This window comes from Ammospiza caudacuta, chromosome 19 (assembly GCF_027887145.1).
Source record: "Ammospiza caudacuta isolate bAmmCau1 chromosome 19, bAmmCau1.pri, whole genome shotgun sequence".
NCBI lineage: Eukaryota > Metazoa > Chordata > Aves > Passeriformes > Passerellidae > Ammospiza > Ammospiza caudacuta.
Genome location: NC_080611.1, coordinates 2,985,180 through 3,000,100, shown reverse-complemented (window position 1 = coordinate 3,000,100; position 14,921 = coordinate 2,985,180). Strand labels below are relative to the sequence as shown.

The following is a 14,921-nucleotide window of genomic DNA, read 5'->3' as shown; positions in this document are numbered from 1 at the left end:
TGAGGATGCACTGCCCAGCCCAGGGACAGCCCCTGCGTCCCTGCCCTGCTGCCACCTGCTGCACCAGCTCTGCTCTCCCTGGCCTCTGCTGAGCCACGGGATTCCTTTTGGGGTGAGTGGCTGATCTCCTCTCAGTCTGCAGCCTTTCCCAGGGGAAGCCCAGGCCTCCCACAAGTAAATCCCAGCTGATCGTGATGTTTTGCAGAGGCCAAAGGTTCAGAGGCCCCTCGGGCTAAAGGCGCTCGTTTACTGCGCTTCTTTTGTCCTTCCCAGCCAGCAATAGAGGAAAGAGTGTTCACTGCCTCGGGCAATGCTCCCAGTCCCCCTGGCAGCCACCGTACAACGCAACAAATTTAATTAGTAACAATACAAGAATCATGAAATAACGTCGGTAATGAATTGCAGACGTTACTGTGTTGCTTTTCACCTGCAGGGATCCCAGCATCAAAAGCCTCAGCGGCTACTGCATCGCATCAGGCCTTGCCCAGGGAGGCTGAGCTGATGCAAATGAACCTGTTGAGGTGAGCAAACCCCGCAGGCTCTGGCTCTGATGCACTTCCAGGTGTCCCCAGGCTGATGCTGTGTCAGCCACCCAGGGATTAATCACTGCAGCTTGCGTGGGTGCACCTGGCACTGCTTTAGGGCCACCCTCCTGTCTTGGAGCATTTATTTCCCTTACAAAAATAAGCTGCCTTTCTCATTTACTTCCTCTCTGCTCATTCCCTCCAAGCCCCCCTGATGATGTCTTACACCCTTTCCCCAGTTTTCGACTCTCCTCCCATTTCTCACCCATCCGATGGCTCTGTCCACCCTCTCCAAGCCCTGTGCCTGTCCCAGGGCCATGGTGACACACACACAGTCCCGCCCTGGAGCTCTCCTTTCCCAGGGTCAGGACATTACAGGTAAAATGAACAAGAGAGTAGCAGGAAATTCCTCCTCCACGTCAGCATGTCCCAGGGGATACAAAAATCCACCAATTCACCCTTGGGTGTTATGTATTGGGACAGCTTCGTGCTTCGGCCAGCACCCAGGCTTGGCTCCATCTTTCGGACAGCAGAGGGTGCCCGGGAACCGGGAACGCGGGGCTGGAGACGCTTCCTGGGGCTGTCCAACTCCCCGAGGGTTCACCAGCCGGGAATTCTGTGTCAGCATAAAAGACACCAGAGGCCAGACACTGCACCCACTGCACATCGCAGTGAAGTACCGAGTTACACACAGGGTTTGGGGTTTTTTTAAGTCTCCAGAGAGGGAAAAGAGATGAGAAAGGGAATGTTTCCGGCCCTTACGAGTTTCCTTGGTTTATCAGATTCCTGTTGCGCAGTTTGTTGTGCAGTTCCTTGGGAAGCAGAATTCTGTGGGTATAGGCAGGGTAGATTGGGGGGATAGGGATGGTGACTGGGTCTGCTGTTGTCTTCCTAGTGACACTAGGGAGAGATATAAATAAATAAATAAATAAATAAATAAATTTGTTTTGTGGTTTGTTTTGGTTTTGTTTTGTTTTAAGTGAGGAAAAGCTGAGTTGTGAACACCCCTGGTATTACTTTGAAATCAGTCACCAAACTGCCCTCAGCCAACTCCACACAGGGCAGGATTATCCATCCAGGTCCCCGCTCTGACAGGGCTGTGAATGGAGGCCGTGGGGGTTTGTGCTCCTCTGACCCACCCTTCCTCCTCTGGCTACTGCTGCCCCTTGCTTGAGAAGGGGTAGCTATGGAACAGGGGCATATTGGGCAGGATAAACTCAGCAGCCTGTCTGACAGCCTGCTCTGCTCCGGGGACACATAACCCGGCGAATCGCTGCTGTGTGACCCGTGCTGAGCCCAGCAGAGCGATGCTGCTTAATTGGAGCTTTTAATGTGCCGTGGAGCTGGTGCGCGTTCCAAGGAGCCGCGGGGCCGGAGGATGCTTAGGACCCAGGGGAAGCGCTGTGGAGCCCGCCTGGCTGGGCTCGGAGCCGCTCCTGCCTCCCCGGCCAGGACTTCTCAGGTGTCCCGGTGCGCGGAGCTGTGCGAGGCCCTCCCGGCAGCTGCCCCTGCCCCACGCCCGTGCCCATGCTCCGGGCCCCCTGGGCACCCATGTGCTGGCGCGGGCACCCCTTGGCACCATGAATGACCAGTACCACCGAGCCGCCCGGGACGGCTACCTGGACCTGCTGAAGGAAGCCACCAAGAAGGACCTGAACTCGCCCGATGAGGATGGCATGACCCCGACCCTATGGGCCGCCTACCACGGCAACCTGGACGCGCTGCGCCTCATTGTCAGCAGAGGGTGAGTGCTGGCCAGGGACCAGGGGGAGCTGGGACCCCCTTCTTCCCCCTCTCTGCTCGCACGTCAGAGTGCCCCACAAAATTATGGCTTCTCTCTGTAAGACCCCTACTCCTGTCCTCCCCGCTGTTACTTTTCTTTGTTTGTGGTGCTTTGAATCTAATCCAACACTCCTGATAACTGCTCTGTGTTTTCCCAGCTCCTCTGACCCTCCAAGTGCTCTTGCCCCCAGCCTGCTTGCAGCACCGTGGGCAGCGATGAGTTCACCTTTCCAAGTGCTTTGTAATCTTTTACAGCTCCCATAAGGATAAACACATTGTGTTGCTGATGTGTAAAAAGGCCTTTTAAGTGAGGAGGTAGAGAAAATAACTGCTCCCTCTGTCCCCAGAATGCTTGCAGAGGGATGTATGCAGTGCCAGCTGGCAGTGGCTGGCACTTGTCTGTTTTACCCAGAGCAGGGTCTCAGTATGTGACCCCTGGGCAGCTTGTTGTACACTTGGAGCCTGGGAAATTCAGGTTTTCCAAGAGCAGATTTCTTTAAGCCCAGTCTCCCCCACAGGGCCTGCTCCATACTGGTCTGTGTCTCTGTACCTCACCCTGGGCTGCCAAATCTTTAAGAGTTTCTGGCTTCCTAAATGTGGATATGGTGGAGAGGTGGGAGTGGGATTAAGGGGACTTGTCAGACTGGAGGGATTTACACCTTGGTGTTGGGGGAACCACACAAGGTCTGTGCTAAAGCAAGACCTGCCATTCCTAGCTCCCTCTGGGGCAGTCTGTGACTCTCCAGTTCCTATTAAACCCCCAAACACACAGCCCAGTGCTTCCTTCTGCTCCAGCAGCTCTTCTGAGCACCTCTTTTAAAGCTGGAGTGGCTTCTGCCTTGTGTTGAGAGATTGGTGGTGCTGATTTTGATTTTTGTATTTCTAATATTGTGGGATGGTACTGAGGTCAGCAGCCTGGATGGACATCACACCTCCTTGGAAGGGCTTGACTTCTCCACGTTGGGCTTGGTGGGCCTGTCAGCTGCCATTCAGGGATTTGTTGTCCACCCTGGGCTCTGTTAGAGCTCTTGTACCTGACCAGCCACATCTCCACTGCACCCGTTCCTGGGCTCTTGCCATTTCCTGATATTCTGGTTTGCTTGTGCAAAACATTCATCCAGAACCTCAGCTGTGCTCACAGGCAAAGCTCCTCCATCCATTGTTGTCCTTTCATTGTAAATCATTTCCTTTTGGATCCTGAACTGAAGGCTGTGTACAAAGTGGCTTTGAGAAGTCCTGATGCAGTAGAAGTGTGTTCAGGAAAAGATTATTTCTGGGTCTGGAAGGGAGAGAGCAAGACAGTGCTCCAAGTGGAGCATCCTGAGAGGGTGTGGGCTGAGAGCCCTGTGATGCTTCCCTGGCTGGGGCTCTGTGACTCCCTGTGTACTCCAGGAAAGGCTGTGCTTAGCAAAAACCTGTCCAGAGCTCCTGTCAGGACAGGAATGGCTAGCCAGGGCCAGAGGGACATGGGAGGAATGCTCAGGGGATGAGAACCTGAAGTTAAAAATGGTTCCAAAGACTCTGATGGCCAAAAAGTCAAACTGGAAGGCCCAAGCAGTGGTTGAATGCTCCTCCAGAGAGGCAAAGGCTTTTGGACTGACTTTATAATCTCTTTATATCACTGTACCTCCTCATATTGCTCATCTCCATCACAGGGCACCCTGCAGCACCACTGCCTGCCCTGCCAACCCCCATCTAAGCCAGCAGTTTCTGCCTCTCCACAAAGCCCAAGGGAAGCTTTTGTAAACTCACATTGGATTAAAAGGTCCTTGTGGGCTCAAATCGTGTTCCAGTGCAGCCTGGCTGCTGTTTAATTAACAACCTAATATACATTTGTTCCTGACAAGGAAAATAGCCTGGCAAAAGCCCAGTGCCCTTTACATGATGGATGGTGGAGCAAGGTGTGTGGCTGTGGGACTGCAGGATGTGTTTGCATTTGTGCATTCATCTCCATGTGTCAGATCCTTGCCCAGGGCCACAGAGAGACCAGTAAAGTGCTTGGCATGGAGGCAGCTCCTTGGAGCTGGCTGTGGGTCTGCCAAAGGCAGGAAAGCCCCAGCCTGGGGGCAAGGGTGCCAGAGAGGTGGATTGTGCAAGACCCAGGAGAGCCTGAGGGCAGACCCTGTAATTTTCTGCCAGTGCCCACGATGATGTTCCACAGTATTTAAGCTTTGTTCAGAGATGAAACTTAATGCTTTGTTATATATGTTACTATTACACCTGCACTATAATCACTGTGAGGCAAGAGGGAGGGCCCCTGAGCATCCCAAAATGTCAGAGAATTGTTCTCTGGCCTCTGCTGCCAAAATATTCCTCCTTTGGTTCAGAGAGCCCTGCACTACCAGGTGGGAGTGTGGGACTATGGGATGGAGCAGCATCTGGGGGAGTGGAGGCTTTGGGGCTGGGCTGGCTCCATGCAGGGTTGGGGTGGGAGGCATCTCCAGGGCCTGAGGGGGCTGGTGAGCCTCCACCTGGGTGTCACAGGGATGTCAGAGCACCCAGGATGATGAGGAGTCCTGGGACAGCAAGAAGCACCAGAATCTCCTTGCCAGTGCTGGGCAGTGCCCAAACAAGATGGGACATTGAGTGCTATGAAATGCCCTTTGAGGGTGGCCAGAGGAACTCTGAGAAAGCAGGGCTGTGGGAGGGGGCTCCTGAGGGCCAAAATCATGGCTCTAATGGTCGTGCCAGGCTGATGGACACATGTAGGCTCTGTCATCAGTGAAGGAGCCTCATCCACATGTGTTCAGCAGATTGTGGTGTCAGGCTGGAACAAGGAGGGGGAAGGAAATCCTTTGGTTGGTCCTTGAGGGAAGCTTGTTGCCCCAACCCACATGGAAGGTAAATGAAATAGGCTGGTGATGTGTCTGTGCCTCTGTGCACCCTTTGCAACAGACAGAGAGAGGGTTTGGGATGGAGGGATCAGCAGTGGCTCATCCTTCTTGTTTGCCACACAAAAAGCCTTTTTCTTCCTCCTGGCCGGCTCCAGTGAGGAAAACAAACTCAATTAACATGAAGGCTGGGAAGAGGCAGGCAGGCTGGCATTTAGCATTGCAGCTTTTCAGACACAGTAATTCTTCAGTGTGGTTCATTAGGCACTGCTGTGGCAGTGGCAGGCACCAGTCCAGCTCCAGTTACAGGCAGGTCTGGGGGCCTTGGCTGGGATCAGCCAGGACTTGCTTGCAGTGGACAGCAGGAGAAGTGAGGATGCGTCTGCAGGTCCTCGCTCAGCAGAGCTGGTTCCCATTTTCCCATCTTACAGAAACAGGGGGCACAGATACTTTGGATGTCAGTGGCAGAGGGGACAGGTGGCTCAGCCATGGTTTGGGGCTGACGGTGGCTCCTGACATCAGCCAGGCTGCTCGAGGGCATCACAGCAGCCCTCAGGGCAGGGCTGCAGCAAAGGCACGTGAAGGGGATGTGAGGGCGATGTGAGGGCGATGTGAGGGCGATGTGAGGCTGATGTGAGGGCGATGTGAGGGCGATGTGAGGGCGATGTGAGGCTGATGTGAGGGCGATGTGAGGGTGATGTGAGGGCGATGTGAGGGCGATGTGAGGGCGATGTGAGGGCGATGTGAGGCTGATGTGAGGGCGATGTGAGGGTGATGTGAGGGTGATGTGAGGGTGATGTGAGGCTGATGTGAGGGCGATGTGAGGGTGATGTGAGGGCGATGTGAGGGTGATGTGAGGTTGATGTGAGGGCGATGTGAGCGTGATGTGAGGGTGATGTGAGCGTGATGTGAGGGCAATGTGAGGGTGATGTGAGGCTGATGTGAGGGTGATGTGAGCGTGATGTGAGGGCAATGTGAGGGTGATGTGAGGCTGATGTGAGGGTGATGTGAGCGTGATGTGCACCCTCTGCACCCACAGGGCTGGAGGCCACGTGGGAGCCGGGGCAGCCTGGCTGTGTTGGTGGGGACCTTCCCAGGGTGAGGACCTGCCGGGAAGGTGAAGGAGCAGGGTGGGGCTCTGTTGCAGCTTCGTGGCTTCCGGCACCTGAGCTGGCTGCTGGCAGTGAGGGTGAGCCCTGGGCACGTTGGGGTGCTGAACCAGGAGACGTGGCCCAGGCCACTGCCCCAACACGAGCAGCCACTGGACAGGAGCTGCCAGCCTGGCTTTCTGCTGGGACAAGATGCAGAGAGCCCTGGCACGACCTCATCTACAGCATCTCTGCTGGATTTCTGGGGATTTGAGCCTGGAGGACAATTGAATCCCCAGGCTACCACTATCTGGGGAAAACTTGGTGTACGGGACCCAAAGCTCTGCTCTGAGCCCAAAAGCTCATCTTTTCTGCTCTTTTCTAGGCTTTGCTTGGGTCATTGCCCTCACTGACTATGCTGAAGGTAGTGAGGGATTGTTTCTCAGGCCATAAATTATTTTTTTCACTCTTCCTTTATCCAAAACCATTTTATGGGAGCAGAGACACTCTGCACCCAGTTGGCTCCTGGTCTGAGGGCCCGATACCTCACACACACCCATGAGCCAAGGGTGAGCCAGCCCTTTGCTATCAGAGGAACTTCACACATGCGGCCAGGGAAGAGCATATGTAAGTGCCCCTGGATTCCCCAGCTAATTGGAATCCTATGGGAGAAGCAGAGGGGAAAAACCAGCAGGAAGGGAGTGAGCATGCATGTCATGGTGCAAACACAGTGACTCAAGAGATGCACATGTCCACATAAGGGGCCCAATTAACAGTGTTTTAATAATGATTATTACAGGAGTTGACTAAGTGCTCAAAAACGCTTTGAAGCTGAGAAGTGCTGCACTTTACACCTGTTATTAAAATATGTTCCCACTTAGTGGACCCTGCAGTCAGCATCTCCTCATGTGCAGCACCCCGGAGGTGAAGTTTTGCTCAGACAGACACCTGCCAGAGGGAGGGCCTCATGTTTATTATCTGAGTTGAATCAAACATCCCTACTTTGCAAGTCACCGTTCTTCTTTCCTTCTGATGCATTTTTAGCGCCTGCGGCAGACATTTACAGGGCAGAGGGCCTGGGATATCTAATTTTGCTCTAATACTCTTCTTTCTAGACAGTGGAAATGACCAGGGAAAGCTGGTTTTGATGTTCTTTCCCCTCTCTCTCTGAGGAAAGTAGACTTTCACATATGAAACCCCCAAGAGCTCCCTGGCTTTGCCCTCTGCCCCCTGAACCAGACAGACCTGAGAACAGGCTCCAAAAGGTACTGGATGGATTGAGCATCCACTTAATTTAGGGGGCAAGACTATTTCCAGTGAGTCCACTGCTCAGTCACTGTCCCCACCATGAGTCCACAGACACACTGGGACCCTTGGGGTGCCCGGGCTCACCTGCCCACCATGCCAGGCACACCAGTGCCCTTTCAGAGCACACAAAACAAACCAACAGCCCTTCACACACTGGAGTCTCTCACCAGCACCAGCAGTTCCATGTGGAACAGGTTCACTGGCTCTTTAAATCCAGCTTCATCAATAATTTACTCCTCTCTTGCAATTCATCAAATATTTATCCTCCCCATGCATTTCCCAGCCTGGACATGTCACTACGAGGGTAGAAGCAAGGGCTGGGGAATTACTGCTCCTGGAAACTCGGCATTGCCAGAGCACTATCAGATCCCTTCCCTCCTTCTCTTGGCTTCATGGCTCCTCAGCCCTGTGATCTCCTGCCTTCCCCCTCTTCATCACCCATCTTTGAAACCTCTTTCTCCTTCTATAGGAGATGTCAAAGGCTGTGGCTCAAAAGTCCTGAAGGGTTTGTGGTTTTTTTGGCCTTACAGAGTTTCAAACCTATTGATTAACTTGCTGAATTTGCCAATGAGCTCAAGGTTGTGCTTACTGTGTTTCTGTAAATTTAGTGAAAACATGTTTATGATGGAGTTTGCTGTTCCTGCTCCCACAGAGAAAGCTGAGTGCATCTCATAGCAGCTTTCAGGGAATGAACTTGGGAAGTTCATGCTCTGGGTGCAAATAATCTCCAGTTTAACCTCTGGACAGGCTTTATTGCTTTTCTAAAGCCTAAGGATTGCAAACTTGGCATTACACTGACCGGGCAGTTCCTCTCTGTCTCTGCTGCCCCTTGGACAGTGTTCCAAGCAGGCAGTGGGGTCCCTGTGTGGGGATGAATGTGCTGGATGAGGCTGTTTCTGGGGTTTGGGCGTTTGCATAAAGTGATGAAGGTGCAAAGCAGGAGGGTAAAGAAGTCCCTCTGCTCCTGTGGTCTCCTGCTCCTTCCCTGGAGAAGTTTTTGGATTCTTTGTAGTCAGACAAGCCATAGCTCAGAGCACATGGGATTTGGGAGAGGGTTCTGGGCTCTGCTGCTCCCAGCTCTTGCCAACACAGACCTTAAAGCAGTGAGGAGTTAAGTAATCTCTGCTGAAGGTCTGAATTGTGCATTTAAGGAGTTGGACCTGATGATCCTTGATGGGTCACTTTCAATTCTCTATGATTTGCCTTCTGCCCTCCTGGTGTCACCATGGACTGAGGTCTGTGTGGAGGAGGATCAGTGCTGGGCTCCTCTGCAGCTCACTGAAAGGGTGATGTGGGAACAGGCAGGAGCTGTGCTGAGCCAGAGCTCTGCCAGAGCCCTGCTGCCCACGAGGAGCGGCTCCTGAGGGTGGTGGAGCTGCCCAGCCTTAATAAAAGGCTTTGCCATATCCATGTGCACGGAGGGAGAGCGCTCTGTTGACAGATACTGCTGCTGGCTGCATATCATTAGCACACAGCTCGGGAGAGGGCTGGGCCAGCAGGGGTGTGAACTCTCTCTCGTTTCACCTGAGCACAAATACAGAGGAATGTCAGACTTCCCTTGAATCCCAGGTTTGTGTTTGTCCTGGCACAGGAGGCAGGAGATGCAGGCAGGTGGTTGTGTCCTGCCAGCAGCTTGCTGGGGCAGGGGCTGGCACAGTGTGAATGGAGATGCCACTGGCAGTGTCCAGCTCCTGAGGAGTGCAGAAACCTAATCTGCACTTTTTCTGAAACTGGATTCTCTGGATGTGCTAATACCAGCGTGCTTCCAGCTGTGCTATCGAGACCAAGCATGGTACAGCAAAATCTCCCTCAAAACCCTAATGCCAGAGCCAATGACAGCAAAATCACTCTTATCCTCTCATGCCAACATTCCTCTTTGTGCCACAGATTTCCCCAGGTGCCAAGGAACAGCTGGGTGGGAAGGTAGAGCAGCTGGGGGGTCTCAGAACCATTGCTGAGGATGGATGTTTCATGGTGGGATCCCAAGGTGTCCTACCCAGGATGTGGCATACAGAGAGGCATTTGGGCATGACCCCCCACAGAGGCTGAATGAAGCCAAGTTCTGAAGACAGATTCTGACTAGAATTAAATAGGATATTTGAAATTTTACAACAAGCTTAAGGTCTGAGATGGCATTAGACCCGTTGTCTCAGTTCTGGGCTATTCAGAACCTGACTTGCCTTTCTCAGAAGTTGGTTTGATGTGGGAACACATTTTTCTTGAGATCTAAATCCAAGTCACATTGCCACAGCCTTGCATGTGGGCCACATGATTCCTTGGCAGTAGTACACCCCCCCAGAAGACCCCTTTAAAATAACGTTGCAGGAACCTTAGGTGCATAGCTTGATATTTCAAGCAAGGAGGCAGCAGTTCATGGTGCTGATTTGCCCCTGCACAGCTGGGAATGTCTCAGTGAAGTCTGTTATCAATCCCTGCATGCTAAACATTTGATTTTCTTGCTGCCTAGGGGTGATCCAGACAAATGTGACATCTGGGGGAACACCCCCCTCCACCTGGCAGCAGCCAATGGCCACCTGAACTGCCTCTCCTTCCTCATCTCCTTTGGGGCCAACATCTGGTGCCTGGACAATGACTACCACACCCCGCTGGACATGGCAGCCATGAAGGGGCACATGGAGTGCGTGCGGTACCTGGACTCGATTGCTGCCAAGCAGAGCAACCTCAACCCCAAGCTGGTGAGCAAACTGAAGGACAAGGCCTTTCGGGATGCAGAGAGGAGGATTAAGGACTGTGTCAAGCTGCAGAAGAAGCACCACGAAAGGATGGAGAAACGCTACAGAAAGGAGATGTCAGATAATTCGGATACCATGAGCTTTTCCAGCTATTCCAGCAGCACCTTAAGCAAGAAGTTCCAGCACATGTCTATGGTGACTTCCCTGCCATATTCACAAGCCACCATCCATGGCACAGCCAAGGGAAAGACGAAAATACAAAAGAAATTAGAGAAGAAGAAGCAGGTGGACGGGACATTCAAGATCTACGAGGATGGCAGGAAAAGCGTGCGGTCTCTGTCTGGTCTGCAGCTGGGCAACGATGTCATGTTTGTGAAGCAGGGCACGTACGCCAGCCCGAAGGAGTGGACGCGCCGCAACATCCGCGACATGTTCCTCACGGACGAAGACACCGTCTCCCGTGCCATAAGCGACCCAGGTTTGCACATGGACTCGGCCCACTCCGAGGTCAGCACTGACTCCGGACACGACTCCTTGTTCAACCGCCCCGGGCTGGGCACCATGGTGTTCCGGCGCAACTACGTCAGCAGCGGGCTCTTCGGCATCGGCCGCGAGGACGGCGCCGCGCCGGGCGAGGACGGCATGGGCGTCAGACTGCGGAGCCGCCTGCAGCGCTCGCCAAGTCTCAACGACAGCATTGGCAGTGCCAACAGCCTGCAGGAGAGGAACGCCGAGGAGCTGCCCTGGGATGAGGTGGAGCTGGGCTTAGACGATGACGACGAACCGGACACCAGCCCCTTGGAAACTTTTCTGGCTTCCCTGCACATGTTTGAATTCATCTCCATCCTGAAGAAGGAAAAGATTGACTTGGAGGCCCTCATGCTGTGTTCAGACCATGACCTGAAGAGCATCAATATCCCTTTGGGCCCCAGGAAAAAGATTGTGGATGCCATCCAGAGGAGACGACAAACGCTGGAGAAGCCAGATGTCATTGTAGACACTGAACTGTAAGTGGGAGATGGGGTCTCTGAGGGGTTAAACCCTTCAGCAGGTGCAGATGTGGATAATGTAAGGTCTTGTTTTCAATCTGCTTTGGAAGAGTAGGAGTCCAGGTAACCTCAGCACTTCTGTGTGTGGGCAAATTCCTGCTCGTGTGGAAAGGATGAGAGTTTGGAGAGGTGGCAATAGTGTTAGTTCATTACTCAACAACCTTAATGTCACTGGGCAGGACGTGAAGCCCTTGTTTTGTTTCATAACCCATTTGAATGCAGACTGCTTTGTGGTCTGATGCTTCTCAGTCCATGTAGCTGAGATTTTCAACCACGCTCAGGCTTGTATTGACTCTTCACCTTTTGAAGACATTAGGAAATCAACCGCAATTCCTGGTGGGAGCAGGCTGATGGCAGTGCCAGGTGGCTTTGGGAATCCTTCCCCAAATGCTTGAGATCTTACTCAGGCCTCTGGAGATTGCATATCTGGGTTGAAGTTGTTGCTGTTTTATGGTGTCTCCAGGGTTTGGTTGTAGGGTTAAAGGACTGTGTACCTGTCAGAGAGGAGAAGGGAAGGCCACATGCACTGACACCCCAAATCACTGTTTTGTTTGGGCTTCCCAGCCTTCAGATATCTGTGTGCTGCTTTTACAGCCTTTCAGTACAGCTTGTTCTTGGATCCTCATGGTCCTGATAGATTTTTCTCTTTTCCTTTGCAGATAGCAGCAGCATCTTTTTTTTTTCTTTTTTTTTTTTTTTTTTTTTAATGCTCAAGAAACAAACCCAGTTCTAAGTTGCCAGAAAACACAAGCCAGAGACTCCCCTTCTGGGGCAGCTGAAAGCTACAGCCATCCCCACCAGTCCCACGGGACTGCTCCCTGCCTCTGCTCCCTGTCTGTGCAATGGTCCTGGGCAGTTCCTGGCACGGAGGGATGACAGCTGAGATTGGATCAGGCAGCTCCAACCTGCCAACCTTCAAGGGACCATGGTCTCCCACTCACTGGAGGAAGGAATGAGATGCACAGATGGCTGGGACACTGCTGTCACAGGCTGTGTGACCACACCAAGCCATGAACAGAAGGAGATAACGTGGTATTTTCAAAGGGACACAAAATAAATAATTACAATCTATTCTTCCCTGAGCAAGCGGTTGTTTTGGGGTTTGGGCTTGAGGAGCAGACAGTTTGGGAATTCTGCTCTCTCTCCTGGTTCTCCTTTGGTGAGAAGCATCATCCTGTCTGGTGCTGTGTTTTTGGAAGGGAGTTCTGATGCCATGGTCTCAGTTTGAGATGTGCCAGCTGTGACTTTAGCCAGCTGGTGCCCAACAGGTGTGTGAGTCTGCTCTGTGCTGTCTTGAGGGCAAAATCAAGAATGAAGATGGTGCTTCGAACATGTTGGTAGTTGCCTTCCAGTGTCAAATGGTTATTTCACAGACCAGTGTTTCTGTCCCATCTCTCCAGGGCACTGAGCTGTGACAGCAGTCTGTGTGCAAGGGACCTTGTCTCTGAAATCCAGCAATCTCCCAGGACTGAGCACAGCACCAAGCTGCAGCCCAGAGTCTCTTCTGAACATCCATGATGCATCAGTGCTCCAAGCACAGCTCTGAACCACAGTGTCAGGTGTTTCCACAGACCCATCCCAATGAACAGTGCACTCCCAGCTCCACTGCACCATTTTAGGTGTGATCTATGAATGGTTCCTGGGTTGCAGGAGTTTCTGGGGTGCAGCAGCAGGATGGGCAGCGACATATTCCACTGAGGGAGAGTCAGCAGCCTGTGACATGGGGTATTGGCCAAGTGCCTGTTCAGGCTGTGATACAGACTGTCAGATCAGAAAAATGCTGCACACGTTACTGGCCTTGCTTATCCACTTCATCTCAGGGATGCAAATGATAAGGAATGACCTGTGTGTGCTCATCCCAGGCCAGGCTGGGATTTGGACCACACTTAGTCCCTTTGGAACTGCAGAGGCCGTGGTTATGCTGGTTGGAAGATGGGGATTTGTTTGGTGTGAAGCAGCTGTGCTGCTCCCTGTCTGTGCTTGCCCTGGGTGTGGGTGTAGGGGAGGAAAATTACTCTTTGCAAGTTAGAAATACTCTGGCATTTCTCTGCCCTGCTGCTCCCCAATGGCTGAATCCCCACCAGGAGAGTGTGGGGTCCCAGCCTCAAGCCACTGCACACAGAGATGCTCTGGCATCCCCTAAACACCATCACTGCACCGAGGGTCTGAGATCTTTCTGCACAGATGTAAACTTATTTGGCTTTTAAAAGCATTTTTAAAAACCTAACAGTGCATTTATATGTGGAATTGCAAGTTCTGAACAACTCTTGTCTCAATGTACAGGCAAAAGGAATCAGATGTGCTGAGTCAGTTCTCCACGAAGGCTGCACTGCCCCGGCCCCAGCTCTGTTTTCTTTGGTCCCTTTCCAAAGCCCGGGGCTGGTGCCCAGCAGGGACAGCGATGTCTTGGCTGATGCCACAGCTCCCTCTGCCGGGACCAGGCCTGGGAGAGCAGGACAGGGCCCGCAGCCCGCTGGGATCCCCTGTGCCAGCAGCACCTGCACCCTCGGGACAGTTTTCACTAAATTCACCCTGTTCCTCATGCACATGTGAGCCTCATCCAAGGCCTCTGCCCCTTCTCTGGGTAACTGCCAGAGCATCAGTGCCCACCATGAACCAGTCCCCAGCCCCAGTTTCCCCGGGGATGGATTGTGCCTTTGGGTCTGTGCAGGGTGCAGGAGGGGAGTGATTTGCCGTGGCTCACTCCACTGCCACTCCCATGCAATGGCAACCAGTTTATCCCAGCAGATCACAAGGAGAAGTGGATCTATTGGCTTGGCACCCACTGGAATTTAGCAGGCCAGGCACTGGGATGTGGAGGGTATTTCAGAGGTATAGGCACCTGGGGTGTGCACAATCCCTGACTTTTGCTGTTTTGCTTAGGAGCACCCAAGCAGTTGCTGATGTTGAGCTGATGTGGGCAGAGATCCTTTCTCCCAACTTGTCTTTCCTTCAAAGAGCCAGTGAAAGGTTTGGTGACATGACAGCACCCAAGTGCCATTGGACATGTCCCTGCATAGCTAAGACCAAGCCCAGAAATGCCACTTGGGATCACCAAGCCCTGAGATCAATGTGGTCACCTCTGTAACACAGGGAAAAACCAAAACAGCTGGGGCATTAATGCAGTGTGGCATTGAGATGGGCTCTGTGGGATCAGGAGGGTGGTCTGTGGACATAGGGGGGCTGTCATTGGCCCCAAAATCTCCAGAACAAGCACCTGCATTTGGATCTCATGCATGTTCTTTGTCTCAAGGTTGGGTCCATGGTTTCCAACCAAGTTTGTCCCACAAAATGTGGGGCCACAGCCCTTGCAGGACACAACATCCAAAGCCCTGGCCGAAGAGATGTTTCCTGCATTCCAAGCCCCCCATCCAGCTGGGTTGCACCATCCCACTGGGCTCATGATGGAGCATGAGATGGGAACGTGGCTGTGCCCAGGTTCTCAGAGCTCAGCTTGCCCTGTGGCTGCTCTGCCCATCGGAGCTTCCACGGGGGAACCTCACGGTGCTCATTACACTCCACAGCCGAGAACAACAAGCTCCTCTTGGAGAGGGCGCTTGTGAAAGCAGGGTGGAGGCCAGGGCTGGCACACCCTGGAGAACACCCTTAAATACCCTCCCAAACAGAAACCCAGGCAGGCAGCAGG

The 14,921-nt window shown here is 52.9% G+C and overlaps 1 protein-coding gene across 1 annotated transcript; it reads left to right on the top strand.

Moving 5' to 3' along the window:
• Positions 1-2,104: 2,104 nt before the first annotated feature.
• Positions 2,105-11,237, top strand: USH1G (USH1 protein network component sans). The gene is made up of 2 exons (XM_058817456.1): positions 2,105-2,268; positions 10,001-11,237. Exons 1-2 carry the CDS (start codon positions 2,105-2,107, stop codon positions 11,235-11,237), a joined length of 1,401 nt encoding a protein of 466 aa, XP_058673439.1.
• The last annotated feature ends 3,684 nt before the right edge of the window (positions 11,238-14,921 follow it).

Bases quoted from the DNA above. Each gene is read 5' to 3' on its own strand.
- USH1G (XM_058817456.1), top strand. From the start codon at position 2,105: ATGAATGACCAGTACCACCGAGCCGCCCGGGACGGCTACCTGGACCTG. The intron at 2,269-10,000 runs GTGAGTGCTGGC...CTTGCTGCCTAG, and splicing joins CGCCTCATTGTCAGCAGAGG to GGGTGATCCAGACAAATGTG.